General features: G+C 46.8%; 1 protein-coding gene across 13 annotated transcripts in view; it reads right to left on the reverse strand.

Annotated features, from left to right (window-relative positions):
- The window catches only part of ZBTB38 (zinc finger and BTB domain containing 38), a 104,778-nt gene that overhangs the window by 13,798 nt on the left and 64,552 nt on the right, over positions 1 to 26,428 (reverse strand). For 11 of the 13 annotated variants that reach the window (XM_059064927.2, XM_059064930.2, XM_059064928.2 and 8 more), the window contains one exon: positions 13,015 to 19,638. The exons of the other annotated variants lie outside the window; for them this stretch is intronic. In XM_059064927.2, the coding sequence (XP_058920910.1) occupies positions 16,042 to 19,638 (3,597 nt within the window). In that variant the 3' untranslated portion in view covers positions 13,015 to 16,041. Of the gene's footprint in view, positions 1 to 13,014; positions 19,639 to 26,428 lie in introns of those variants that run through there. 13 annotated transcript variants of the gene reach the window in all.

The raw sequence follows: 26,428 nt of genomic DNA on the forward strand, positions 1-26,428 counted from the left end.
AGAGAAGATGAGTCACTTGGTCTACATATGTTAAATCCATCAAGCTGCACACGTGAGATTTTCAAAAAGAAAAGACAGAAAAGAACTAAATGACCCTAGATATTTTTTTTACCACCACACACACACACACACACACACACACACACACACACACACACACACACACAGAAAGGCAGAACTTTGAATAAAGGAAAATCAGTGATACTTCACATATTTAAATTAGTAATCATGGGAATAAGCCAATTAATTTACCATCCTTCTCCAGCTGGAAGCCCTTCTAAAACTTAAGTTGAAGTTTCAACTTTCATTTCAAGGAGATGCTTCTCACTGTGTGTTGTTTTCTACAGGTGAGGTGCCGTAGAAATGCTGGTCTCTTGGTGTCGCTCTTAGAGTTCGAATTCATACCTTGGAGTTGTCGGCTCCCACTCTGGGGTGAGGAATGGTCGCCAAGATTCAGAATGGTCTGGATGTTTGTAAGAGAACAACCTCCGGTGACCTTTTGAGCCTGAGCAGCTTGCCCCGGCTGACTGGCTTTATCTCAGATCTACCGGCATATCAGGAATCCTAAGGGTATCAGACGTCAGAACCTGCTCAGAGAACACCTTCCTCGTCTTTCCCACCTCAGGAGACACAGGAGTGCAGTTCTAATGGGCACAAGGGGAGTCCATTGCCTTGCTGGAAACCCAGGAGTAGCATTGACTTCAGGTGTGGCTGGATTCAGGGCTCAAACAGTGTCATCAGGACTCCATTTCCCTCTGTCTTGAGGTTCCTCCACTGAGATAGTCATGATCTCAGGACCTCCAAAGTGGCTCCACTCAGCTCCAGGCAAGGAGGAAGCAGAACCTCCAGACTCTGTATCTCCCTAGCTCCGAGTCCAGCCAGGAGAGAATCATGCCTTCTCTCTTACAGCATTTCCAGGAGTCGCTAAGTCTCATTGGCTCTGAGTGGGTCACATGCACACTGCTGAGCCAATCACTGTGATCATGGAAATGCAACGCATTGATTAGCTTAGGCCTAGATCACATGCTTCTTCCTCAGAACTCTTCCCAAATGGACAGCTACCTCCCCTTCCCAGATGGTTTCCTGCTGCCACAATGCCTCTATATTTCCTCTGCTTTCACGGGACGATCGCACGTCGATTGGCCAGTGGCTGTGAGGTGCAATTACCTGGCTGCCTGCGTGCGGGAACAGTCCACATATCCTAATGGCTTACAACGGTGGTCTTCTCACCTGGCCTCTGAGACTGGCAGCATCCTAGCCTTGGCCACTATATGAGACAGGTACTACCATTTGGCAATTCAGTGGTTTTCAGGTACTTTATTATGCCCTCCCCAATCCTACAAATGTAGTTTCTTCCTTTCCACCCTTAATGGGTAGATGGCCCGTGGTGGCATCTCTTTGCTGTATTGGTGGCCACTTGAGAGCACTCGCAAGTTGGTCCGTGGTCTGCAGCTATTGTCCATGGCTCGTCTTTGGCCCACAAGGGGCTCATAGAGGCTCCTCATTCTCTGTGAGCACCTTCTCTTTTCACCCTTCTGGGTGTACCACGCCATGCCATAGCATGGCGCCCAGCCTTACTCTAGGGGTGTTTGCACATACCCTCAGCTGTGTGTGTGTGTGCACGTGTGTCTGTATGAGCAGTGGGGTCACCTCCCAGTCATCCAGGTAAGAAGCAGGTGTAACTAGTTTCTGGAAGGGTGGTCAGGTGCAACCCAAGTTTGAAGCAGAACCTGATGTCCTGTTACGGTCTGTCCCGTTCTGAGTATTAGTGTTAATCTAAAAACCCTTAAGTTCGGGATATCAAAAGGCAGGTACTACCGAGAAAGTTGCTGATAGCATGCACGCACTGGGTCAGTGCAACAACGACATTTATTTCCCTCAATGAGTGAAATCGGGAGCAAGTTACTAGAGAGGGAAGAGGGGCAGGCACGTTACTGGAATGGGCTGTCCTGCTGAGTCCCTGCTGGAGCATCAGTGACCTCTGCTGGCAGGATTTTCCTCTCTGGTCCACACAGGGTGAGCGTGTCCTTCAGGCCTGTGTGTCTGGTTCAGTATTCAGAGAGATGTCGCAAGATTGATCTCAGAGAGGGTAGGGCGGACTGGGTTTTCATGCTAAAACTTTTACCAGGGGGTTGGAGGTCGCAGCAGTCAGGAATTTAAGCCTAAATCCTAACCTGCCTCCATTGGCTTTCTCTCAAATGTGAATGGCTTGTTTACAAGACTCATTTTCCAGATATAAACATGTTTTCTTTCTTTTTTTTTTTAAGGAATACTTTTCTCAAAAAGAACACATTAAAAACACAGGTTTCACATAAACAAGTGTGTAAAATTTCTTAAGAATAACATGTTTTCAGTTTGACAAAGTGAGGTGAAGACACTCTGTCAGAATAAGTTCACTTTTTTATGTAAAGGATGAGGCGTCCTTTACAAATACCTCTACCAAATCCCACACTTCACATTGTCATGCGTCCTCTCACCCACAAAGACCTGGAAAACCTGCAGCTGGTAAGGCCTGAGCCCACCTCCATGCCAGGAGACTTTTGTTTTTGTTTTTGTTTTTTTAATTTTTTGGCTGCGTTGAGTCTTCGTTGCGGTGCGCGGGCTTCTCGTTGTGGTGGCTTCTCTTGCTGCGGAGCACGGGCTCTAGGCACGCAGGCTTCAGTAGTTGTGGCACACGGGCTCAGTAGTTGTGGCTCGCGGGCTCTAGAGCTCAGTAGTTGTGGCGCACAGGCTTAGTTGCTCCGCTGCACGTGGGATCTTCCCAGACCAGGGCTCGAACCCGTGTCCCCTGCATTGGCAGGAGGATTCTTAACCACTTCGCCTCCAGGGAAGTCCCAGGAGACTTTTTTATAACTGCCTGAGTACAACTGCAGTGGGAGACTGGCGCAGGAAGCTGGGCAGCAAAGTCGAGGCCACCATGACAGGTTTTGGGGGTCACACTGATGCAGTTACTAAGCAGCTCTCGTCCCCATGGGACCACGTGATGGGCACTTGAGGACCTCTCCCAGCCCACCTGCCACCTCTGATTATGGATCATGGTTTGCCCTCAAGGTCGGGTCTCTGCGGCCATCTTCTAAAAGGGCTCTGTCCCTTTAACCAGAGTTCATTGGACCAGGAGTAAACTGACTGAGGGGAACCAATCCCTTCAGTGGGGAGTTGGGGAGGGTGGGAATCAGATTTCCTTTTCCAGAAATTGGCAATTAGCACACAGGCATGGCAGTCAGTCTCTGATAGAGACTTTGCTTGTCCTGTAGAGATGGCCAGCATCTTCCGCTGCGGGCAGGGAGAGGCAGAGAAGGCCAGCCAGCACAGAGAGAACTGAGTAAATGTGAACACGAAGGGGACGCAGAGATGAGGTGACGGGGAGAGACAGAAGGCTTCTGCTTCCTGATTCCAATTTTCATCCAAGGTCGAGGAACTGCCGGGAAACTGAGTTCTCATTTCCTATGTCGATTCTCATTGCTCAGAGTGCTGAAGGCCTTGGACTTGGACCTTTGCATCTATTAAACGGTGTAAACAGTACTTTCTTTTCAGGTTCTTCTGAGGAATAGAGGTGAAAGCATCTGGCACAGTGCCTAGCTCAGTTTTAGCTGAATGCTGTGTGTTTTGCAGTCCTTATGACTGACTTTACATCACCGTGTGCTACTAGTAGAGATTATGAGTGTCAACCATGATGTTGGATGTCCTGGGTTTGAATCCAGACCCTGATGGTTGGGGGAGGATATTATGAGAAACGTCTTTGCTCTTTCTGAAGACTTTTCTGGGGGGAGGAAAACTTTATACCATTCAGCATGGACATCTTTACCATCAATTGCAGAGAAGCAGCCTGAGACTGAAGCCAGAGGAAAGTAGAGCAGAGAGAAAAGGAAGAGAGAGAGAGAGAGAGAGAGACAGAGAGAATATAACTTTGCCTGAGCCCTTGGATCCAGTTTTGCTTAAAGCCAACTATTCTGTCTATGGCAATTGAGAAGATCCTGACTCAGTTTCTTTGTTCTTGTGTTGAGACGTAGACATACAATGTACTAGAAACGAAGTCTTGTATTTCCCACCCACCCAGCCCCCGCTGCTTCCCACATGGTCTGAAGGTAGGGTTGAGGAATAAGGGATTGAAGGGTGGTTTCTAAAGGAAGTTCAGGTGCTTTAACGATAAAAATAGAAAGGGACTCAGCAGGAAAACCCATCCACCCCACTTGGAAGGACAGATGGGGGACTCGGGGTGGGGGGGGGGCTGGGAAGACCGAGACAGGCCATCACTTCCCTTAGAGTGGACTCCACGAAATGCCTTGTGTGGGCATCTGGAAGCTGCACGATGAGTTGGGTTCCCCAGATGTTTCTTCAGAGAAACGCGACTAGAGGGAGTCTTTGTGAAATAATTAAAGGATTTTAGTAGGAGTTGCCCCTACTAAAATCCCTTAATTCTTTAAATTAAATCATTTAATTGAATAATTTAAGTATTAAACGGTGAAAACAACACCTTCTTTCCAGGTTCTTCCAAGGAATAAAGATGAAAGCATCTTTAACCACGCTTGGGCCTCCATTCTCCCAGCCCAGACCTGCACAGCCTGGCTAGATTTCTGTGTGATCTAGAAGTTTCCTCACGGCTGAGGGGTGGACGGTGGAAAGTCAACAGTCCCATTAATTGTTTCAAACTAAAATTGCCACTCTGTTCTACTGGTGTCCTGGCCGCTGATGCCCTGTTTCTTTCTGAACAGCTTCTCCTCCGTGAGGGTCACTCCCAAGACTGTCTGGGCTGAGCACTTCGAGTCCTGCATCTTGGGAAAACCCTCCTTCCTGGATGCGCCGGGACGGCTGGTCACCCTAGAATGAGGACCCGGCGATCCTCACGTTTGAGAGCTCCGTTCTGATGCTGGAAACGTAGGGCTAAAGGAGCCAGCTCTGGGCTCAGCCTGGAGGGGCAGGTTGTCTGATAGCAGGGCTGGAATTGAAAACGAATGATCTCAGATTGCTGTGTGGGACTGAGGCGAAGGCCAGCGGAGGTCTGAGGGGCTGGGGTTTTTGACCTAGATATTGAGAAATGACTATGCCTGCGGATAAGGGGGGGTGGTGGCGGTGAGGATGGACATTTCAATATGGCCCAGAGCTTGTACACAGTGTGATGGAAAGCCAGGCATTTTGAGGAACGGTGCCCAAACATTTGCAAAATGTTTGCAAAAGCACATAGACGGAGGCGTATATTTCATATATCAAAATATGTAAAAGTTATAAATCAGGCTAACAAGTTCTTCTTCTCACTGCTGTGGCCTCTCCCGTTGCGGAGCGCAGGCTCCGGACGCGCAGGCTCAGCGGCCACGGCTCACGGGCACAGCCGCTCCGCGGCACGTGGGATCCTCCCGGACCGGGTCACGAACCCGCGTCCCCTGCATCGGCAGGCGGACTCTCAACCGCTGCGCCACCAGGGAAGCCCTGGGCTAACAGGTTCTTAATTAAATACGCTCTACTCTCTTCCCTTGACAAACATACTTCCGTAACAATCTGGAAGGCCAGGTCTGAACTTGGAATTCCCATCTCTTCGGCGTTCTGGGCTGGAATGAGGAGGGCCGGGCCCTGGCCGTCCTCCCTCACCTTCGTACCCTCAACTCTGCTCCTCCCCACACGGCCGGGGGCCTCACATGGACCCGGAAACGACATCCCAAACTCGGTCCAAATCCCCTTCACACAGCTGCCCCTTGCCATCCCTGGGACCTGGCAGAGTGACACCGGCAGAGAAGAGGCCAGGGCAGGCCCCGGAAGGGGACAGGGAATTCTCGGGTCCTGGGTACGCTGAGCGCGGTCTGGGGAACGGCACAGACTCTGGCTGGGCCCATCTCTGCTGGCCCTGCAGACTCTTTGTCCCGAGGGGAGCGGACCTCCGGAGGAGGCCAGGGCAGGGCCCCCTCCCTTGCTCTCAGAATGATGCTGAGCGGTGAGCAGTTCCCAGTGGCTGGACCGTTGTCATATCAGCATGAGCCACAGCAGACCAGGAGGCTGCTTCTCGCTGTGATGGGAGGTGACACGAAGAGTGGCCCCGAATTCTCACCTTTGCCCGTTAGGAGGAGAAACGTCAGAAAATACCTGGGAAATTGCCCACGGCTCTTTCCACGTCTCCGCGTGTACACAGGAGCTGGGCACATCCAAGTCAATGTGCGGGACCTGGTCTTTTGACCCAGTAAAACGGAGAAGCTAGAAATGAATAGGTCCTAAACTATATTCTCTCTCAGGTTGTCAGGGTGAGGGAAACAGGCCACTTGGGAACGAATCAGCTTCTCTCTGGCAACACCCCGTTGCTCCAGTGAAGTGAATAAGCTTTTTGAAGTAGAGGCGGCCTTTCCTTGTCCTTCCGTAGAGGGCCAGGACCTGCCTAAAGTAAGCGACGACCCACACTCTCAGTGCTATGACATCGTACAGCAGGGGGCGCTGAAGGAGCTTGAAAAACCTTTCTGAGGCTGCTTTACAGCTCAGTTCTACCTCTTCTGGTCCAGCTAAAGGCTCCCCCCAAGTCTGACCCTTTTGAGCAGATGTCTAAAAGTTTTAGATTTTAATTACTTATAGGAAAAACAACACACACACACACACACACACACACACACACACACACACATACACACACACTTCCATTTCCTGATTGGAGAGAGACAAGCAAAAGTATGAAGCCTTCCATTTGCCTTGACGTACACAAGGCCGTATTTTCTACCCAACATACAAAGAGCTTTGTTTAGATCATCCTTGAAATTTGGCCCAATTTGTACTATGCTCATTTCTTTCTATTCATAGTATTTTTAGAATTTCTTCCTCCCTCCCAAACTCCTGATAGATAACGCCAGGAACTCTCTGGTTCTGCTATGGATGATGCTGTTCTCTTAACCACCACAGCTTTGCTATGAGAGGCTGTGCTGTGCTCTTGGGCTTCAGAACCCTTTTGCCTCGCCTATCAGGCTCTGGAACTCCGAGGCCTGGGATTAACTCCACAGCGGGTAAGCTATAGGACCTTGGGTAAGTTATCTAACTTCTCTGTGCCATGGTTTTCTCAAGGGAATTATCCCTTGCGGTAGCTTGTCTCTAAAGATGCCTGCCGTGGGACTCCCCTGGTGGTCCAGTGGTTAAAACTCTGCGCTCCCAATGCAGGGGGCCCGGGTTCTATCCCAGGTCAGGGAACTAGATCCAGCATGCACGCCACAACTAAAGATCCTGAGTGCCGCAACAAAGATCCTGAGTGCCGCAGCTAAAACCCAGTGCAGCCAAATAAATAAATAGATATTTTTTTTAAAAGATGCCTGCCATCCATCCCTTCCCTCCCCGTATGTGCCCACCACTCCCGTATCGAGAAGTGGACTCCATTCCTCCACCCTCTTGGATCTGGGCTAGCTGTGACCGCTTCGATGTCCAGTGCAGTCAAGCCCTTAGCTGACTCCACCCCACCAGCATCTGCCTACAACTGCATGGGAGGCCATAGAAGAACAGGTTGCACTGGTCATTTCTTAAGTAACTTTAATTCAAAATAATCAATATGCCATTGTGGCATACTTTGGGATGGCCCGTCCTGAGCCCAACGGTGTATATTGCAAAATGATCACCACAATAAATCTAGTTACAATCCATCACCATACACAGTTATAATTTCTTTTTTCTTGTGATGAGAACCTTTAAGATCTGCTCTCTTAGACCATGTTCTAAGCACTGGAGACACAGCAGTGAAGAAACACCTAGATAAATATTAGAATCTGGAAACTGCGGCAATTCTAAGCCTTCACTATGTGGAACACAGATTCTTTAGCCTTTCCTGAGACACCTCATGTCTGACCCTCCATTTGTGTCTGTCAGATATTGAGGTCTGCACTTCCTTAAATTAAACCCAGGCTCCACAATGCTTGGCTACAACCAGTCTCTCGCTAGTACTCTCAACTCCCTTGCCACCTCATCCTCTGTTCCGCCCTGTTCCGCCAGGTGGAATCCCAGCCTTCTAACCCTGGTTGCCTTTGTCTGCCTTTCTTCTCCCCTTCAGAGCTAAGTTTCTTGAAAGAAGAGTCTCCCTCACTATGTCCACCTCCACTCTCGCATCCACCCCTCAGTTCCCACCTGCACTATCACGCCGGAGCCACTTGTGCCAAGATCACCAGCTGAGTCACGACAAGCAGGCTCCGATCAGCTCTCATGAGCCCACTGGATGCCTCTCTTCCCAACTTCATGTTTACTGACACCATGTTGGTGGCTTAAAATCATCTCCGGCTTCCTAGGCTGCCACGCCCCGCCATTTTCCTCTGACTTCTCGGCGCCGTCTCTGCCTCAGCCTTTAAAGGCTTTTATTTAACTCATCTTTCAAAAATTGGTGTTTTCCGGGATTCTATCTTCTTTTCCTATGCAAGCTTCATAGAGGACATCTTACATAGTTTCAACAATTCTGAAACCAAAAGGTCATCCTGGACCCTTCCTAGTCCTCCTTCCCATATCAATCCAACATCAAGTCCTGCTGATTTTTAAAATAGCTCTCAAACCCTCCCCCTTCTCTCTATGTTCACTGCCTGTACGCAGCCCACACCACCATCATCTCCAACCTGCGGTAGTTTCCTAACTGCTCTACTCCTGGCTACCACCGTCCTCCACTTCATTCTCTACATTTCCGCAACAGTGATTTTTCACAATACAGAACTGATGAAAATACCTCTTTGTGTCCTAATCTGCTTGAAACAATTCAGTGGCTTTCTGTTGCTCTTAGTATAAGATCCAAGTCCTTGGGTTTCCCTAGTGGCGCAGTGGTTGAGAATCTGCCTGCTAATGCAGGGGACACGGGTTCGAGCCCTGGTCTGGGAGGATCCCACATGCCGCGGAGCAACTGGGCCCGTGAGCCACAACTACTGAGCCTGCGCGTAGGGAGCCTGTGCTCTGCAACGGGAGAGGCCGTAATAGTGAGAGGCCCGCACACCGCGACGAAGAGTGGCCCCCGCTCGCCACAACTAGAGAAAGCCCTCGCACAGAAACGAAGACCCAACACAGCAAAAATAAATTAATTAATTAATAAACTCCTACCCCCAACATCTTCTTAAAAAAAAATTCAAAAAAAAAAAAGACCCAAGTCCTTAGCATGACCTGGGAGGCCTGCATAGCCTGGCTCCGGTCCTCCAGTCGCATCTCAGTCCTATCTCTCTTGCACTCTCTTGCACCACTGATTCCAGGGCACTGTATTCCCTCTAGAAGCAGACTTTTGTACATGCTATTTCCTCCACCTGGAAACCCTCTCCCCTTTCAACTCTCATTCATCCCTTAGATCTCAGCTCAGAAGTTACTTCCTCAAGGACGTCCCTCGGACTCCCAGACTCAGTTAGGTCCCCCCATTAAATGTTCTTATAGCACCATGTAACTCTTCTCCACAGCATCTATTGCAGTTGTAATTATTTAGCTTTTTATGTTCCCCACTAGATCACAAGCTCCAGGGACTATCTGTTTTGCCCACTCTTGGATTCCCATTACCTAGCTCATATGTTTTGAATGAATGAAATATAAGTTTCTGATCCATACCTGAAGCCTGGACCCTCTTCTGAACTTCTGATCTGTGTATCTAGCTGTCTGCTGGTGGGTGACTCCATCCTTCCAATCCCTCCGGCCCAAAGCTTGGAGTCATCCTTGACTCTTCTGTTTTCCTCACCCCGTGGGACCTAAACCACCTGCAAGTCTTATCAGATTTATCTTCAAAGTACCTATGCTATCTCGGGTGAACATAACCCAGCCTAGCAAGTTGTCTTGCTACCTCTCAGACCGTGAGAAACTCTCCAGGACCTAACTTCCTCACAAATAAATTGCAGGGCTTCCCTGGTGGCGCAGTGGTTGAGAGTCCGCCTGCCGATGCAGGGGACGCGGGTTCGTGCCCCGGTCCGGGAAGATCCCACGTGCCGCGGAGCGGCTGGGCCCGTGAGCCATGGCCGCCGAGCCTGAGCGTCCGGAGCCTGTGCTCCGCAATGGGAGAGGCCACAGCAGTGAGAGGCCCGCGTACCGCAAACAAACAAATAAATAAATAAATAAATTGCAACGGAGGAAAAAAAAAAAAAGGAGATGCGAGGAACCGAAGATTAAAAGACACTCAGCTGTATCAACCAACTGTAGTGTGGGACCTTATTTGGATTCTGATTCAAGTTGCAAAAAAGATTATGACAGTTATGACAACAATCAGAAATTTTAACGGATGGATTTGATAATATTAAGGATTTGTAAGGGGTTATAATGGTATAGTTATACTGAAACCGCTTACTTTTTAACAAAGGTACATTCTGAAATATGAACGTATTTACAGATGAAACGGTATGATGTCTGAGATCTACTTCAAAATAACACAGTACAGAGGGGAAGCAGGTGAGGGTACAGATAAAACAAAATTGGCTGCGAATGGTTGATTGTTGAAGTTGGATGACAGGTTCACTGGGGTCCACCGTACTATTCTACTTTTGCATGTTTGAAATTATTTAAAGACTTAAAAATCATCTATACGGGGCTTCCCTGGTGGCGCAGTGGTTGAGAGTCTGCCTGCCGATGCAGGGGACGCGGGTTCGTGCCCCGGTCCGGGAGGATCCCACGTGCCGCGGAGCGGCTGGGCCCGTGAGCCATGGCCGCTGAGCCTGCGCGTCCGGAGCCTGTGCTCCGCGACGGGAGAGGCCACAGCAGTGAGAGGCCCGCGTACCGCAAAATAAATAAATAAGTAAATAAATAAATACTGCTTTCATTATGCCGACTCGTAACCAAACCACTGTCACCTCTCACCTGTACGGCCCCAGCCTCCCATCTGATCTCCCCACCCACCCTTGCCTCGTCCTGTGGTCTCTACACTGCAGTGGGCGTGACCCTTTAAACACATCAGACGGTTTCCTCTCTGCTTAAGCCCTACAATGGCTCCTCATCTTGCTTGGACCTGTGGTACACCTCTCTGACCTCATCTCCTGGCACTCAGCCCTTCAGGCTCTCCCCCCAACCCCTGCTATGGTCCCTCTACCCTCAGGCTAGAGAGCAGGCCCTGCTGATGTGTCCTTAACAGGCCTCTCCTGACTCACCACCCCAGGCTTGCGGGGTCTACACTCACTTGTGGTTTCTTTGTTTTAGTCACAGCTACCTGGACCTGTCCCGACTGGGAAGCCCAGGCCCCATCAGCCCCAGCTAGCAGCTTTGGTTCTGCGCCCCTATTAGCTCAGGGCTTATCTTGTAATCATCTATTGCCTCCTTCCCCGGACTCAAGTTCCTTGAAGTCACAGGCTACCTCTTCTATCTCTGTAGGCTTGACAAAATGCCCGACACTTAACATTCAGCACATTTTGAGTAAATGAATTAAAATTCTTTGTAAGTTAGCATGTTACATCTTTTAAATATACATACCAAAGTTTCTTGGAACAGGAAAAAAAAATACTCGTAATTACACACAAATCATCACATAAAGATTATTGAAAAATATGCTTCTGACTTCTCAGTATAATATTCTAAATAGAATTACTTGATATCTCAGATGTCAAGAATGAAATAATAAAAATGTAATCACGTTTCTGTTATAACCGGTTCTTCCATTAGTTGTCTAAATTTGTTTTGTTTTTTTGTTTTTTTTGTGGTACGCGGGCTTCTCACTGTTGTGGCCTCTCCCTTTGCGGAGCACAGGCTCCGGACGCGCAGGCTCAGCGGCCATGGCTCACGGGCCCAGCCGCTCCGCGGCATGTGGGATCTTCCCGGACCGGGGCACGAACCCGCGTCCCCTGCATCGGCAGGCGGATTCTCAACCACTGCGCCACCAGGGGAGCCCCAGTTGTCTAAATTTGGAGCGTTGAGTTTTAAAACTTGCACACCGAGTCAACTTGCCTTGCCTCCCTTGACCACCTGGCTTGAAGAATCAGGGTCAAAGGATGCAAACCGGGGAGGGAGGGAGGGGTCAAAGGAGTTTGATTAATAGATGTCCAGGATAGGGGGTGGGAAGTGAGTTCTTAGGTCAGGAGGAACTTGAAATGGAAGAATAGCTGCCCCTGCAAAAAGGAACTGATAAGAGACAGGAAGTGGAACCAAATCAGTCAATAGGGGATGAAGAAAGAGGAAGGTGAGCGATAGGAACGAAAAGACCTGAAATCATTAAAAGAATTATGTACAAATAGGACTGCTTTGCATGGTTTTAATGCTTTTAATCCAGTTAGTTTCCCAACTGTTACGAATTCTTTCAATATTAATTCTGTTGTTTTGATAGATAATTTAGTTCCTTCTAGCCAGAGAGTAGTTAAGAGAATTTTTGGAGAATTCAGTTTGGGTTGCTCTTCAAAAACAAAACTGATGCTATGGGGCAGCCATTAGGGCTGGAAATTTGAGTTATTTTCCCTGCGCTGCTGACGGGTTGTGCTGCCTGAGCCACTGGCCCTCCTGTCACATCACCCATTGTGACTGCCTGTATTTGCAGATAATTAGCTAAGGTTGCAAGTGACGACGGGACAGACTGTTTTCTTTATGTGAAAAATGAATAGTTTATAATAGCATTATAATTTCACCCTGTATTCAAAAAAAAAAAAAAAGGTGTACAAACTGAGTTCATAGGGTTATATCCTCAAATATAAGAGAAACCAAATGCCCGAAGTACTGAGGCCTCACCGAATAAATGAGCGTTGAGTCCAGGGAGGCTGAGCCTCTTTATACCTGTCATTGTGACAACCACCGCCACAAGCTGCATCACAAGCTGTCTCTTTTCCTCACTCTCCGTTGAGTTTACATTAAGCATCTCCCTCTAAGATGCTGAGAAGGAACAAAAACATGGGCTCTGGAGTCAGGCAGCCCTGGGTTGCGATCCTGGCACTGTCTGGCTGTGGGAACTGCTCAATGTCACTGTAAAATGCAGATAATGAGGTCTACTTCCTAAGGTTGCCGGGAAAGGACTGAACGAAATAGCCCGTGGAAAGAACGTTGCCGGATACCTGGTAGTTAATGTGTAATGTGTTTTCTGTGGATGTCCGGAGCAGAATACTTGCAACACTCTGATTTATCATAGGAATCAGGCCTATCCAAAGCACTAAATGATAACAAGAGTTCAGACTCTTTTATTCTGCTTTTTTTTTAATGTCATATTCCATTTGAGTCCTAAGCATGTAAGCAGGTACCATGGAATGTAAACAAGAAAGGAAACAGAAATATATTGAATGACTCATATGTGAAACAATGCTGTGACTCACACAGATGAAATAGCTGCTTGGCTGCACAAAATAATTAACACTAAAACGTTTAAAAAGAGACAACATAGGAATAAGCTATTTTAATCAAGCAAAACCAAATTTATATCCATTAGTTCTAAAAATAAAATTAGACTTTTCCAACCCTTAACATCTGTATTTCATAATATCTTCTAACCAAAATACAGATGCTAAAACAGCAAGTTACAATATATCTTGTACAGCATACAGTATGTTCACTGTTCACACTTACTTTAATTCTAGTTGGTCGTTATGTACTCAAGGCATAAACATCACTTAGAATAAAATTTTCACAATTAACAAAAAATGCGACGAGGCTGTCTTAAAACGGCTCTGCTATAAATTGTATAGAATATACAGAATTACAAAGTCAAGTATTTTTTTTATCAAAATATACACCCCTCCCTGAAACTAACACAAGCTATCAACATTTTAAACGAATAATACAATTATAGAAAATATTTGCAAAATTATTTTTTCATGTATAAATATTCTGCCATATTTACTTTGGTCTAGAATTATCAGCATACAAGTCCACTTAAAAAATATCCACATGGAAGGGCTGGGAGACATCAGTACATGTAATAATTTTATATTTGGAGTTACCTCAAATCAAAGTGACTGAAACGCACAGTAATTCTCCTCGATTCATAAGCCTAATTGAGATAAAACAAATTAGTAGATCACAGGATTGATTGCTTGTTCAATTTTCTAATTATCAATTCAAAAATTCATAAGCCCTTTGCAACTATCTTTTTAACAAAACCCAAATGGATAGTGCAGGTATACATATATACAATGTATAAAATAAAGTCGAACTCGTTTGCATTTTTCCATTTTCCTCTATTACATAATACTGTTTGTAAGTGAAAGCAGATGAACAAAAGATAAATGCAAATACAATATTGGGGTTATTTAACAGCAAAGTACTACAGTATAAAAAGGTCAGCTTTGATCATGTCCTTTTCTGGGTGCTTAGATGCTTTCTTGCCCACCCCAATCCTTATTAAGTCTTCTTCATGGAGATATCACAACGCTTGGAGAGAGAATCTGGAGTCCTCTGAGCTACTTCTTCACAATGGCAACCTTGCAACCTTGGGTAATCTTGGGTTTCCAGCTATCACATCCCATGAACATGAATATGGCTGCAGGTCATCCTTGAACCGGGTTTCAGATTCTGCCCATACTGGTCATTGAAGGGTAAGAGTGTTTTCTCTCTCTCTCTCCTATTCTGGCAGTTTAAAAAGTAAGAATCATGACTTCCAGCCTCCCAGGAACCTAGTCCACATGACGGAATATCCTACAGGGCAGTTAGGTTTTGAGGGCGGTGCTGATGGTGTGGGTCAGCGTAAAAGAACATTGAAAACGGAAGTGGTTTGTAGCAAGCGGGCTAGATGTCTGCAAACATAAAGGCAAGGCATCTGGTTTGTGGATGTATCTCTGAGTCATGTAAGTAAGTGATGGAACCTTGTCACTCCACATTCTGTCCCCCCACCCCCCAAAGACAAAGCTCTGTTCGAGGCAAGGAAGGTCATCACTCCCTCTGCGCCCTCAAGTCATTAACGGGTGGGGCGGGAGGGGGGGTGTTTCTCTTGTCCTTATTATTATTATTGTTATTTTAAATAGTATGTGTTTGTGGGCTGCATAATCTCCAAGAAGGCTAACCATTGTAGGGATTGGGCTTTCTGTCACTTTCAAGTGCCTGGGAATTCACCGCCGTACACATGCTTTGCGCTAAATTTCCTGGACACTCCTTCAGTGGCATGGAAGGCGTCAGGTTTTACTTGAACCCTTGAGACTGGTTAAATCTATCTGGAAAGACCTCCATGTCCATGGCCTTGTGGTGGATGGAAGACTGCAGGGAGTTTCAGAAGAATCTGACCTTTGTTCATTTTCTGAAGTGAGGCCATTGCAAAGTAATATACAGCACAGCACAGGTAACCACAGGTAACTTCTGGGAAGGCTCTCCCCCATGGATAAGGCATGACCTATGTTTTCTGTGACTTGAGTAGACCAGTTCTAATAACAGCTCAGCCATAACTTCAAGAGAACAGCATTCCATCTAAAAGCATACACATGCTCTTAAGTAATATTCAAAATGCTTTCTACTGATTTTTACATCAGTCCTCATTATTTGCAGATCTATTGCTCATCATTATAATTCACTACAGGGGACGTGGACAGTTAAAAGTTAGAGTGATTTATATATGTATTTTACAAGGTTTGTGTTGCAGAAAAGTAGTTCTAGGTAACGTACGAATGTCCTACTCGGGTTACTCATTTCACACATATTTTCAACTATATTATTTCATATGTATCCATTAATTTAAACAATTTTAATAGAAGTTGGTTGGGAACAATGACTGTCATAGCTCATTTACCTTTGAACTTATTTATGAAGATGACATTTTCATGACATCTGACCCTTATTTTCTCCAGTGACTAAAGACAGTTCAGCAGCCAGTTCCTATTAGCACTTATTAGAAAGTTTTAAATTACGCTAAAATGAAACTCTTTTCTTTCCCCCCGACTGGCAGCAATATCATAGCTGAGAACTTCATAAACTTTCACAGGTCACTTGGGATATTGGAAGATTCAGCTACTTTGTTTTTGTGTACTTTGCATGAAGTTAATGCTAAAACCCAAAGTAGATATTAGGATCCTTTTTCTGGAATTTTCACAACTGAGATTTTCTTTGTTACATTTCACTCCTTCATGACTGTTATGTGAACAAAATTAAACAGAAACAAAAGAAAACGGCTAACTTAAAAACAACAACAACAACAACAAAAAAGAAAACCCGAAAAACCCAAACCCACCAACTTATAGTTGCGAAGATTTTTCTAAGTATCACCATTCAAAGGACATTGTCAACAACGGTTTGTCCATTATCCTTTTGGTCATTGTCTTCTGAATCAATGAAATGTGGATTCTCCAGGGGATTTGAGTTCTCGTGGCCCGTGTCACCTTCTGTCTTCTCCCTCTGACCTGGGCTTTTGAATAAGTGTTTCTTCTGGTGCATTCCAAGCGCAGCAGCTGTTTTGCAGATCTTGGGGCACTGGAAGCAGGCATGGCCCTTCCCATCATGCTCTCGGATATGCCTCTGCTCATGATTCCTTTTCGTGGAGAGATACAAAAAACTCTGAAAGCAGAACTGACAGTGGTATCGCTTTTCGCCAGTGTGGATCCTTTCGTGGATTTTGAGGGTCTCGTTCAACGTGAAGGCCTTGTTGCAATACTGACAGACGAACTCCTTCACGCCCAGGTGGATGCGCTCGTGTTTCTGCAGGTTGCCTTGCACCGAGAAGCACCGTCCGCAGGTCTTGCACTGGTACGGCTTCTCTCCCGTGTGACACCTCATGTGCATCTTCAGGGTGGAGGGGCTCTGGAACTGCTTGGAGCAGAGCTCACACGCATAAGGCCTGGCCGTGAGATGCCGGTGGGGCCTCCCTTGATTCCCAGCCCCCAAGGCTTTGTCTCCGTCGCAGAGTTCACACTGCAACTTGGGCATCTCTTTATTTTCTTCTTCCTCGAAGGCCTTCTCCTGGGGAGCCTTCCCCACCGCGCAGTCCAGTTCGGCCGGGTATTTACATTTGCTGCTCGGGCTCCTGTTTTCATGCTCCTTCCTCCAGTTGGCTCTCCTCATCTTTCTCAACTGTCGGGATTTCTTTTTGGGTTTGTAGTTGTAGTAAGGGCGCCACGGTTTGTCCGTGGAATCCTGGTCACTGGCATCGTCAAACATCTCACTCATCTCCACACACTCGGACTGGCAGAGCCCGATCGGGCTGTCTCCGTTGGTCTCCTGTTCACTCTCTCGTGGCGGAGCCTCCTCCTGCACTTGGTACTTGGGCCTCCTCCCTCTTTTATAGAACAATTTAGATCCTAGGATGTGCCTTTTCACAATGGCTTCGTTCCCGATTTTCACCGTTATCTGGCAAAGGGGCGCGACGTTGCTGTTTGTGGAGGTTCCCGGGAGAGCAGGCTTTGCGATATAGGTTTCAATTTTACCAGTTTCTTGAACGCTATTTGTGGTTTTGCTCAGTGACCCTCCAGGATCAGCAATGTATCTGGACTCCTCCGGCACTTCTCCCCTGTTACACAGGATGGTTTTCTTTTTCTCCTTCATGCTCTTGGGTCTGCTGACAAGCCTCCCCACTTTGTCTGGCTCGGGTTTGCCATCGTCTCTAGGGGTCTGACTGCCAGCTGGGTCTGAAGGGGCTCTGGGGTCATGGCTGCTTGTGGCAGCAACGGCGTTGCTGTGCATTATCACCGATGAAAACTGGCTGCTGTGCACGATGACCGAGGGGGCTGAGCCACTGTAGCTGATCACAGAGGTGGAGCTCTCACTGCCGCTACTCACAGACAAAACGGGCGCGTCCCCTGCCCGGAGGAGGCCCGAACTGACGGCATTTTCAGCGGAAGAAACTGACACCTCTGCTGAATAAAAGTTATTGTCCAGATCAACTTTCAACTCTGCCCTCTCTCCCCATTTGGTGCCCTCTGCGTTTTGTCCACTGGTGGAAGTGGGTACATCCTGACGTGCTGGTGTTTCCAGTGGGATGGCTGGACTGGTGGTCAAGGTGTTTACACTGTTTGGGAAATTCAGAGTAGGCAGTTCAGAGCCGTGTGGATTCTGAATAACATAGGGGCCAGGTGCAGACTCGTTCATCTGACTGTTTTCTCGGGTATTTTCATAGGAAGAATGTCGGTAGCTCTTGTAAGGAGCCCTCTTGCATTTCATGGGCAGGAGCCTATAAAGCTTATACGGATAGACACTAGGCTTCAAGCCCCCGTTTGCTGTTTTCTTACTGATGGAAAGTCTATGGTCGATGGCATGGAAAGACTTCTGGTGGTTTTTGAGTATATAGTAGGTCATGAACGTTTCCAGGCAGAAAATGCACTGATACCGCCTTTCTCCTGTGTGCCAAATCTCATGTCTTGTCCTGTACTCAGCCAACGCAAATACTTTGTTGCAGTAATGGCAAGGATACGTTCTTCTCCACGAGTGAACATTGGCATGTCTTCGGAGGCTGGATAAAGTCACGTAACTACGTTTGCACACTACGCAGCTGTAGAGCATTTGCCCGTTAACAAATTTAACCATGTGTTCCGTGTCTGGCAAGGTACTTCCGGGACTGGAAAAGTCACCAATCCTATTCTCAGACAGCAAAGGTTCTGGGGCTGTGAATGCACCTCCATTCCGCCCAATGGTGGGATAGTTTTCTAAGCAGCGCTGAGTCCCTCCAGGAACGGGCATGTGGCTTGACCTCATGCAGATCTGCTCGTGCCGGTCCAGTCTGTTGGGGGTGCTGAACTGTTTGTTGCAATGCCTGCACACCAAGGGCTCCTGGGTTGGCTTGTGAAGCTGCATGTGGGCGCTGAGCAAAGTGCTACTGTCGAAGGATTTGGAACAACAGCTACAATTGTAAATGAGAGGCGGCACCTCTGTGGCTGGCAGGGTGGGGACATCGGAGGATTTGTTTTCATCTGCCCTGGGAAAATGCACCTCTCCTGCGTTGTTGTTGGGGGATTTTGAAAGGGAAAGAATTGCAGCCGGCTGTGGACTTCCTTCTTGATTCATTTCCACGTTGGTTGCCGGAGGGGGGGGTACATTTTCTGGAGGCGAATCCGAATCCTGGGGCACGGAGAGTGTCTTTGGCCTTCGGCACGTTTTCGGTTTTGCTGTAACAGCTTCGCAGTTTTCTTTACCTGTTTTCCCAGGTGAACTGCTGTCCCGCTCCCGTACAGGCAGACTTCTGTAAGCCTCAGCCACGGAAGACACGGCGTAGGAGTGCTCGGCGAGGGTGCGCACGGGCTCCACCTCGGGGCAGACGTCAGTCCTCTCCAGGCAAAGGCTGGTGGTTCTCATGGAGTCGGAGACCTTTTTGAAACTTGCCCTCAAGTCCAGCGGAGAGAACATGTTATTACTATTTTCTGTTTCGATGATGGAAAAGGCATTTGTGATCCTTGGCCCATTAGTGACGGCTGGTTCTTCATGCCTTTTTTCATTTTTTTCTTCTTTAACCACTCCCTTTTCGGTAATGCAGAATACATAAGGACCTGGGGAATTTGAAAAGTTGCGATCGGTGAGATCTTCCAAGAAGGATATTCCCAGCTTCTTTCCTGCAGCTGCGAGATCAGTGACTGTTTCTTGTCTCTTGACGACGACTGTGGAGCTGTAGATATAATTAAGGATTTCTGTAAACACTTCGGCTTTGAGATCATCCAGCTCCAGGACGTGGCTGGAAATACAGATGGTATGGCTCCAAAAGATATTTTTGAAATAAAGGCTTGAAGCAGCCAGGACATTGCTGTGGGCTTTAAATTTGGTGTCTTCCACAATGATAGTGACATCACATAAAATGCCCCGAATGCGCTGCTCATTCAAGATGGAGAGCACGGTGTCGCTGTGAAAGTCGTCCTTGAGGTCCCTGGAAAGGGACATGACTGTCATCTGAAACAAGAGGAGAGAAAGGGTCAGGGATCCTTCCACAAGGAGCTCCTTCATTTGTAGGCTGTTTTCAATTTCTTTGAAAAACGTTTTTTTTTTTTTTGTATGAAAATAAATGCTTTTTAAAAAATCTCTTTCTGTCGCTGCTCCCAAGACTTGGAGTCAACCTTAGAAGCTTAATCTTTATCTTGCCCCAGCCTGTTCCTCATAACATTGCTAATAGTTGTTATAGTTGGAAATCCTCCCAGAACTTTTTCTCCTTCTTTCTCCAGAGTTGTAGCTTGGAGAAAGGTTCCCCCGCCAAATGTTAAAGGTCTCATCATCACGCAGGGCTGCTGCACTGAACTCTCAGAGTTGGGCAATGCCATGGTCCTACCACAAGCCTCCTTATCTATTTCAGAAGATCGCCCTGATGATCTGATCCAAACGTAATTCATGAAGCAGGAAAATGGTTTTTTAAAAGTTTTCCCTAGGGGGCTTCCCTGGTGGCGCAGTGGTTGAGAGTCCGCCTGCCGGTGCAGGGGACGCGGGTTCGTACTCTGGTCCGGGAAGATCCCACGTGCCGTGGAGCGTTTGGGCGCGTGAGCCACGGCCGCTGAGCCTGTGGGTCCGGAGCCTGTGCTCCGCAACGGGAGAGGCCGCCACAGTGAGAGGCCCGCGTACCGCAAAACAAACAAACAAACAAACAAGTTTTCCCTAAGTAAGCAGTACCTGTGAATAAAGGCATCGGCTGCTCGGGAAAGAAGCAAGAACTGGAGGAGCCGTTCCTGATTTGTGGCTCTGAAGGGTTTCTCAGTGTGAAGTCTCAGCCTGCATGACCAAGTCTGACCACTAGGGGCACCCTGCCCTCTGGCCCTTCCTTGTGGGGACCCATCCCATTCCTTCTGATTTCGCTTTTATCACAGCCAAAGTAGACAGGGGTGTTCAATCAAAAAGGAAACAAAACAAAACAAGGAAAGTATATTTCTGAGTTTACAATACCGTGTCTAGTCAATAGGTTCCTAAATTAGCACAATTTAAAGGCACTGTGGCTCTTGTTCTGGTCTGAGGATCCCACCTCCGTTGTTCCCAGAGCCCGGGTCTTGTTCTCCTCTATGTTCTATAATGAGCCTAGAATGGCCAGAGCCTACCCACTAATATTCTAGTGAGGGACAATCCAAAGCAGTGGCTTTCGTAGCTACCCACAGTGAAAAATACATGGTACACAGTGACTTAAGACAAAAATGAAACTAAAAGTTACCCTTACTATGTGTGATGCAGTCTGTTCTGTCCTATTCTCTTTCACTTAAAAAATGCTAACAGCCACTCACCAAACTAATTCCACTACACACTAATGGATCACTCCTGCACTTAAACTGTACCCCACCCCGCCAAAATACCCCCTCTGGTCTAAAGGATATACTACCCAGCTGTTCATCAAGTCTATCTCTAATCACATGATGTCCAGAAAGCCATATATCTTGCTGCTATTTCTTTAACTCCCAGTGGCAATGTATTCCTAGCACTGGAGTATAATGTTTAGCTCACGGCATTTATTCAGCTGGAAAAGACCAGATGGCCACATAAAGGATCTCTTTTTACCTCTTTGTAAGGATTATAACCTCTGCCCACTATGTTGTTTAGTGTCCTTTATACAAGAATCCATTCGATAACTTCTTTTTATCTCATTCAGCCATTGGAAAAAGAGCATTTCTACTAACAAATTCTTCATTATTCAGATAATGAGAACAATGTACTCACCACGTTTTATTCTCTCTTAATTCTCAAGACGAGGATGCTTAGAACTAATGTTTACCATTGACTGTTGTAGCCACTGTGAGCCTGGGTTTCTGGTGTGACTACTGTCTCACTTTCTTGATTTAGTGATAGCCCTTTTACTCTTGTTTTCCCTGCCTTTAAGTGGAACCTTCCATGAATCTTTTCTAGGGATGTGGGGGAGTAAATCTTTAAATAAAATTAAATGAAAAGGGATCTTTGGGACTTCCCCGGTGGTCCAGTGGCAAAGAATCCAACTTCCAATGCAGGGGACTTGGGTTCGATCCCTGGTCAGGGAACCAAGATCCCACATGCCACGGGGCAACTAAGCCCGAGGGCCACAACTACAGAGCTCACACGTCTCAATTAGAGTACAGAGCCCCTGCGCTCTGGAGTCCACGCGCCACAACTACGGAGCCCACCCACCCTGGAGCCGGTGTGCCACAACACACAGAGAAGAGAAAACCCACAGGCCACAACTAGAGAGAAGCCCAAGTGCTCAATGAAGATCTCGCATACCACAACTAAGACCCAATGCGGCCAAAAAAATAAAGAATGTAAACTTTAAAAAAAGGGGGCTCTTTATGGCTTCCTCTGTGCCCTGAAGGGAGAAAGGTTCACCCCTGAATGGATCACAGGAGTCTAACCTTCACTGGCTTATGGGTCAATAACATACTTGGCTGGTGCTTCTTTGGCCTTCCTTGAGGTCTCTCTGTTCTGGGCCCCTGCAGGATCTACTTTCTCTCCTGACTCGTACCTTCTCCTGTTTGGAAGGGTCAGACCAGCCCATAATGGGCTCTAGAGGACTCCCCACAGCAAGTTTTATATTGCAAGTACTAGTTATCATTAAAAGTTATCCTCGGATTTGAGTTTTAAAAAAAAATCACTCATGGGCTTCCCTGGTGGCGCAGTGGTTGAGAGTCCGCCTGCCGATGCAGGGGACACGGGTTCGTGCCCCGGTCTGGGAAGATCCCACGTGCCGCGGAGCGGCTGGGCCCGTGAGCCATGGCTGCTGAGCCTGCGCGTCCGGAGCCCGTGCTCCGCAACGGGAGAGGCCACAACAGCGAGAGGCCCGCGTACCGCAAAAAAAAAAAAAAAAAAAAAAAAAAAAAAAAAAAAAAAAAAAAAAAATCACTCAGAATTACTTAGGCTGCAGAGTGTGGAAAGGATGAGAGGGAGGCCAGCTGGTTGCAAACCAGCTAGCGAGGCCGGCCTAGTGGTCCAGGTAGGAATTAATCCTTCCACCCCAGACACGAGTGGGAACCTGGGAAGGAGTGGATGGCTCCACCCACACTGAAGAAAGTGAGGCCGGGGGGGGGGGGGTTAGTATCTGAACTCAAAATTTACTTTAATTCCCTCGACCAGTATTTATTGAGCAACTGCTAAGTACAAGGCATCAGGCTAAGTGCTATAGGAAGACAAGAGTTCATTTCTCTGTTGAACAGATGTTTACTGAATACCTACTTCATGCTTTGGGACAGTAGTTCCCATACCTGGCTATGCATCAAAATCAGCTGGGAAGCTTTGAACTAGTACAGGTTTACAGATTTCCCCTACTCTGCCCCTGCAGAGATTCTGGTTTGGAACAGCTAGGGTAAGACCCTGGAATCCATATGTACTTTTGTACCTTATTTTGTGAATAAGCAATACATTCATATGATAACAAATTGGAAAGGCACACCAAGTAAACACTGACAAGCTTCCTCCCCACGTTGTCTCAGAGGCTCTTCACGTGGTTTTTTTATCAACCAGCCAGAAACAGGCCTGGGGGCTGACACTAAAAGCCAGGGCCGCTCGAGGAACAAAAATACTGCCCGCAAAGGTTTGTGGGATAGCAGGGAAAATAAGATGTGTTCACGAAAAGCCGTAAAACAAAGATTCCCAGGGAAGGTGAAGGATCAAGAGCGCTGGGAGAAGGTTTCAGGAGTCGGGGGAGAGTGGCTTGGGAATGGGTGTGAGCCCAGCAAAACCTTGCAGATATGGACAAAGCTGAGGAAAAGGAATTTCAGTCAGAAAAAGGCACAGTTGAGAGTTTTATGCCCTCAGGAAGCTTGTCATCTAGGAGTCAGTGTAACACTTTATTTTTATTTTGTTGTTGTTGTTGTTTGCTTTTTGTTTTTTGCCACACCGTGCGGCTTGTGGGATCTTAGTTCCCTGACCAGGGATCGAACCCGGGCCCTCAGCAGTGAGAGCGTGGAGTCCTAACCACTGGACCGCCAGGGAATTCCCAGTGTAACAGTTTAGGACAAAGAATCCAAATCTGCAAATGCAAAGTGAAAAAGCGGTGAAAGTTGTTAAAGATGCAATTTCAAGCCATATCCTGCCTGTCCAAAGTGCAACAAAGAAATAAGTTAGAAGTCTATAGACCAGAGGGGACCCACCGTAGGCCACAAGCACAGCTGGTCCCCTCAGGCTGTGTTTGACCCCCACGGTTTTTGGAACCATGAAAACCGGTAAGATTTAACATAAGAATCAACGTATCTTTTTTTTTTTTTTTTTTGGACGCACAGGCTCAGTGGCCGTGGCTCACGGGCCCAGCTGCTCCGCGGCACGTGGGATCCTCCCGGACCAGGGCACGAACCCGCGTCCCCTGCATCGGCAGGCAGACTCCCAACCACTGCACCACCAGGGAAGCCCAACGTATCTTTTCTTGAAAAATAAAAGACTGGACAGAGAAGGGGTTGCTGGCTGCCTGGCAACCGCGTGGCTGTGTCCCTGTGTCACTGTCACCTGCACGCATGTGCTACCTGTCCAAGTACTTACAGCCAAGCGGCTTCTCTCAGTAAAAAGCCCATCCTGGCCCCTTTAGGCAGTTTGGTTTGTGCAACTGATAAGAACATTAAGCAAAATCACTTTGCACCCACAGTTCTGAACAGACATACTTAACGATATCCCTAAAATTAGAATTAAGACATAAATGAGCTCGTGGGGGGAGGCAGTCATTCTCACCAAAAATAGTATTCTTTGACTTAAGAAAAATTAAAGTGATCTTCTCCTCTGTTATATTTCTTCATTGAGAGTAAATGAAAACAGAAGTCGTAGGAGTTCCTGCCAGTGGAAAGCCCACAACAGACTTCAGAAAAAGAAAGAGAAGTTGGAAAGCAGATGAGATTCAATTTACACGTAATTTTCTAAAACGTGTTCAAAAAAGCAAGTTTCGTGCAGTATATTTATTATTTTCAGCAGTACTGCTGAGATGGAATAAATACGCATGAAAAAGGCTAACAAAAATGATGTAGATGCAAAAATTTTGGTAAGCCAATATTAAAATAAAATAAACTAGTTTATAATTAGATAACTGTGGTGATCTGACTTATGTTACTATTTTCCTGAATTGGTATTTTAGCTGTAATAGCTTTTAACATACACTTTCTAAACACATAAATACACATACATATATATCCACGTGCACATACCAATAAATCTATGACTATATAACTATATGAACATATGCTGTACGTAAATATATTTTATAAGCACATCAAACAGGATGAACTTTTAATTCAGCATCTAAAAACCAGGATACTTGGAGTTCCCTGGTGGCGCAGTGGTTAAGAATCCGCCTGCCAATGCAGGGGACACAGGTTCAGGCCCTGGTCTGGGAAGCTCCCACGTGCCATGGAGCAACTAAACCCGCGAGCCACAACTACTGAAGCCCGCGCGCCTAGAGCCCGCGAGCCACAACTACTGAAGCCCGCGCGCCTAGAGCCTGTGCTCCACAACAAGAGAAGCCACCGCAACGAGAAGCCCGTGCACCACAACGAAGAGTAGCTCCTGCTCGCCGCAACTAGAGAAAGCCCGCGTGCAGCAACGAAGACCCAATGCAGCCAAAAATAAAATAAATAAATTTAAAAAAATTAAAATAAACAGGATACTTGAGAGAGAAAGGGGGTGCAACTAATAACTATGCCAGGGCAACAGGTATACATTGGGACTGTACCCTGGGAAATGAGGATAAATGATCATCCTGTTTTCATATACATAAATATATAAACAAAATGTATATCTCTATATAAATTAAATATAAAATTCTAAAGTTATAATTACATATATGTATTTACATAAAGTATACTTTATAAATATGTAAATGCTTTTGAGAATTTTATAAATATATCATAAACATACTTTATAATTATACTTCATATAAATGCCACTGGGAAATTCTACTCAATTAGTATATTTAGAATCTGCTGCTGCTTTTGTCTCCTGCCATATTCCAGCCTTATACAATACACAGTCATCTCATGCAAAGGTGGGCACTTAAATAAGATGCTTTTGATGATTAAAATGACTTTTCTTCGCCTACTTTTAGAATTAACTAGTTTTAGAAAAGTAAAACAAATCTATGCTGATGGTAAAATACGCAAACAGTACAGAAGTGGATTAAGGTACAAGGCAGAAGGCCCCCTCCCCACGCCAGCCTCCTCAGTACACCCACAGCACACGGACTCCCTATATGGGTCCCTTCCTCATGACTTGGGAGGACTTCTATGCTCTGTCTGTATGAAGCTTTCGAAGACAAACTGTATTTCTTCTTGAGGTTCTTCTATCCTCGCCCCTCGCTCCGCTGCCGGGCAATCCCTATCATTCACTCATCTCAGATGACACCTCCTCTGCTCAGCCTCCTTCCTCACGGATTTCTAGTTTGGGGTTCCTACCTTTAGAGTCGCATGTAATGTTGTGCATCTGTCCACATCTCTATCCTTCCCTGTTTGCTCCTTGCGCGCAGGGACAACCGAGCTCGTCTTGGTACCCTCTGCGCCCGCAGGCCGGGCGCAGCGCACCGTTGATGGTGACAGTGAGCAGGAACGCACTGGCTCCTCAGGCCCCGAGCAGCAAATGGCTTAAAGAACATCCTGTGCTTAGAAAGCTTCCCGGTTTAAAGCTTTAAAAATCAGACCTAGGCGAACCCAAAGGCTACTCTAGAGAAAGCAAAATTACCGGGAAAATAAAAATAAGTTCCTGTTCTTTTCTTCCCCGCTAGTTTCCTTCTAACCTGGCGGTTCTCAAAGTATGTTTCATGGGCCTCTGGGTCTCC

Source organism: Kogia breviceps, chromosome 5, assembly GCF_026419965.1.
Source record: "Kogia breviceps isolate mKogBre1 chromosome 5, mKogBre1 haplotype 1, whole genome shotgun sequence".
NCBI classification, from domain to species: Eukaryota; Metazoa; Chordata; class Mammalia; order Artiodactyla; family Physeteridae; genus Kogia; species Kogia breviceps.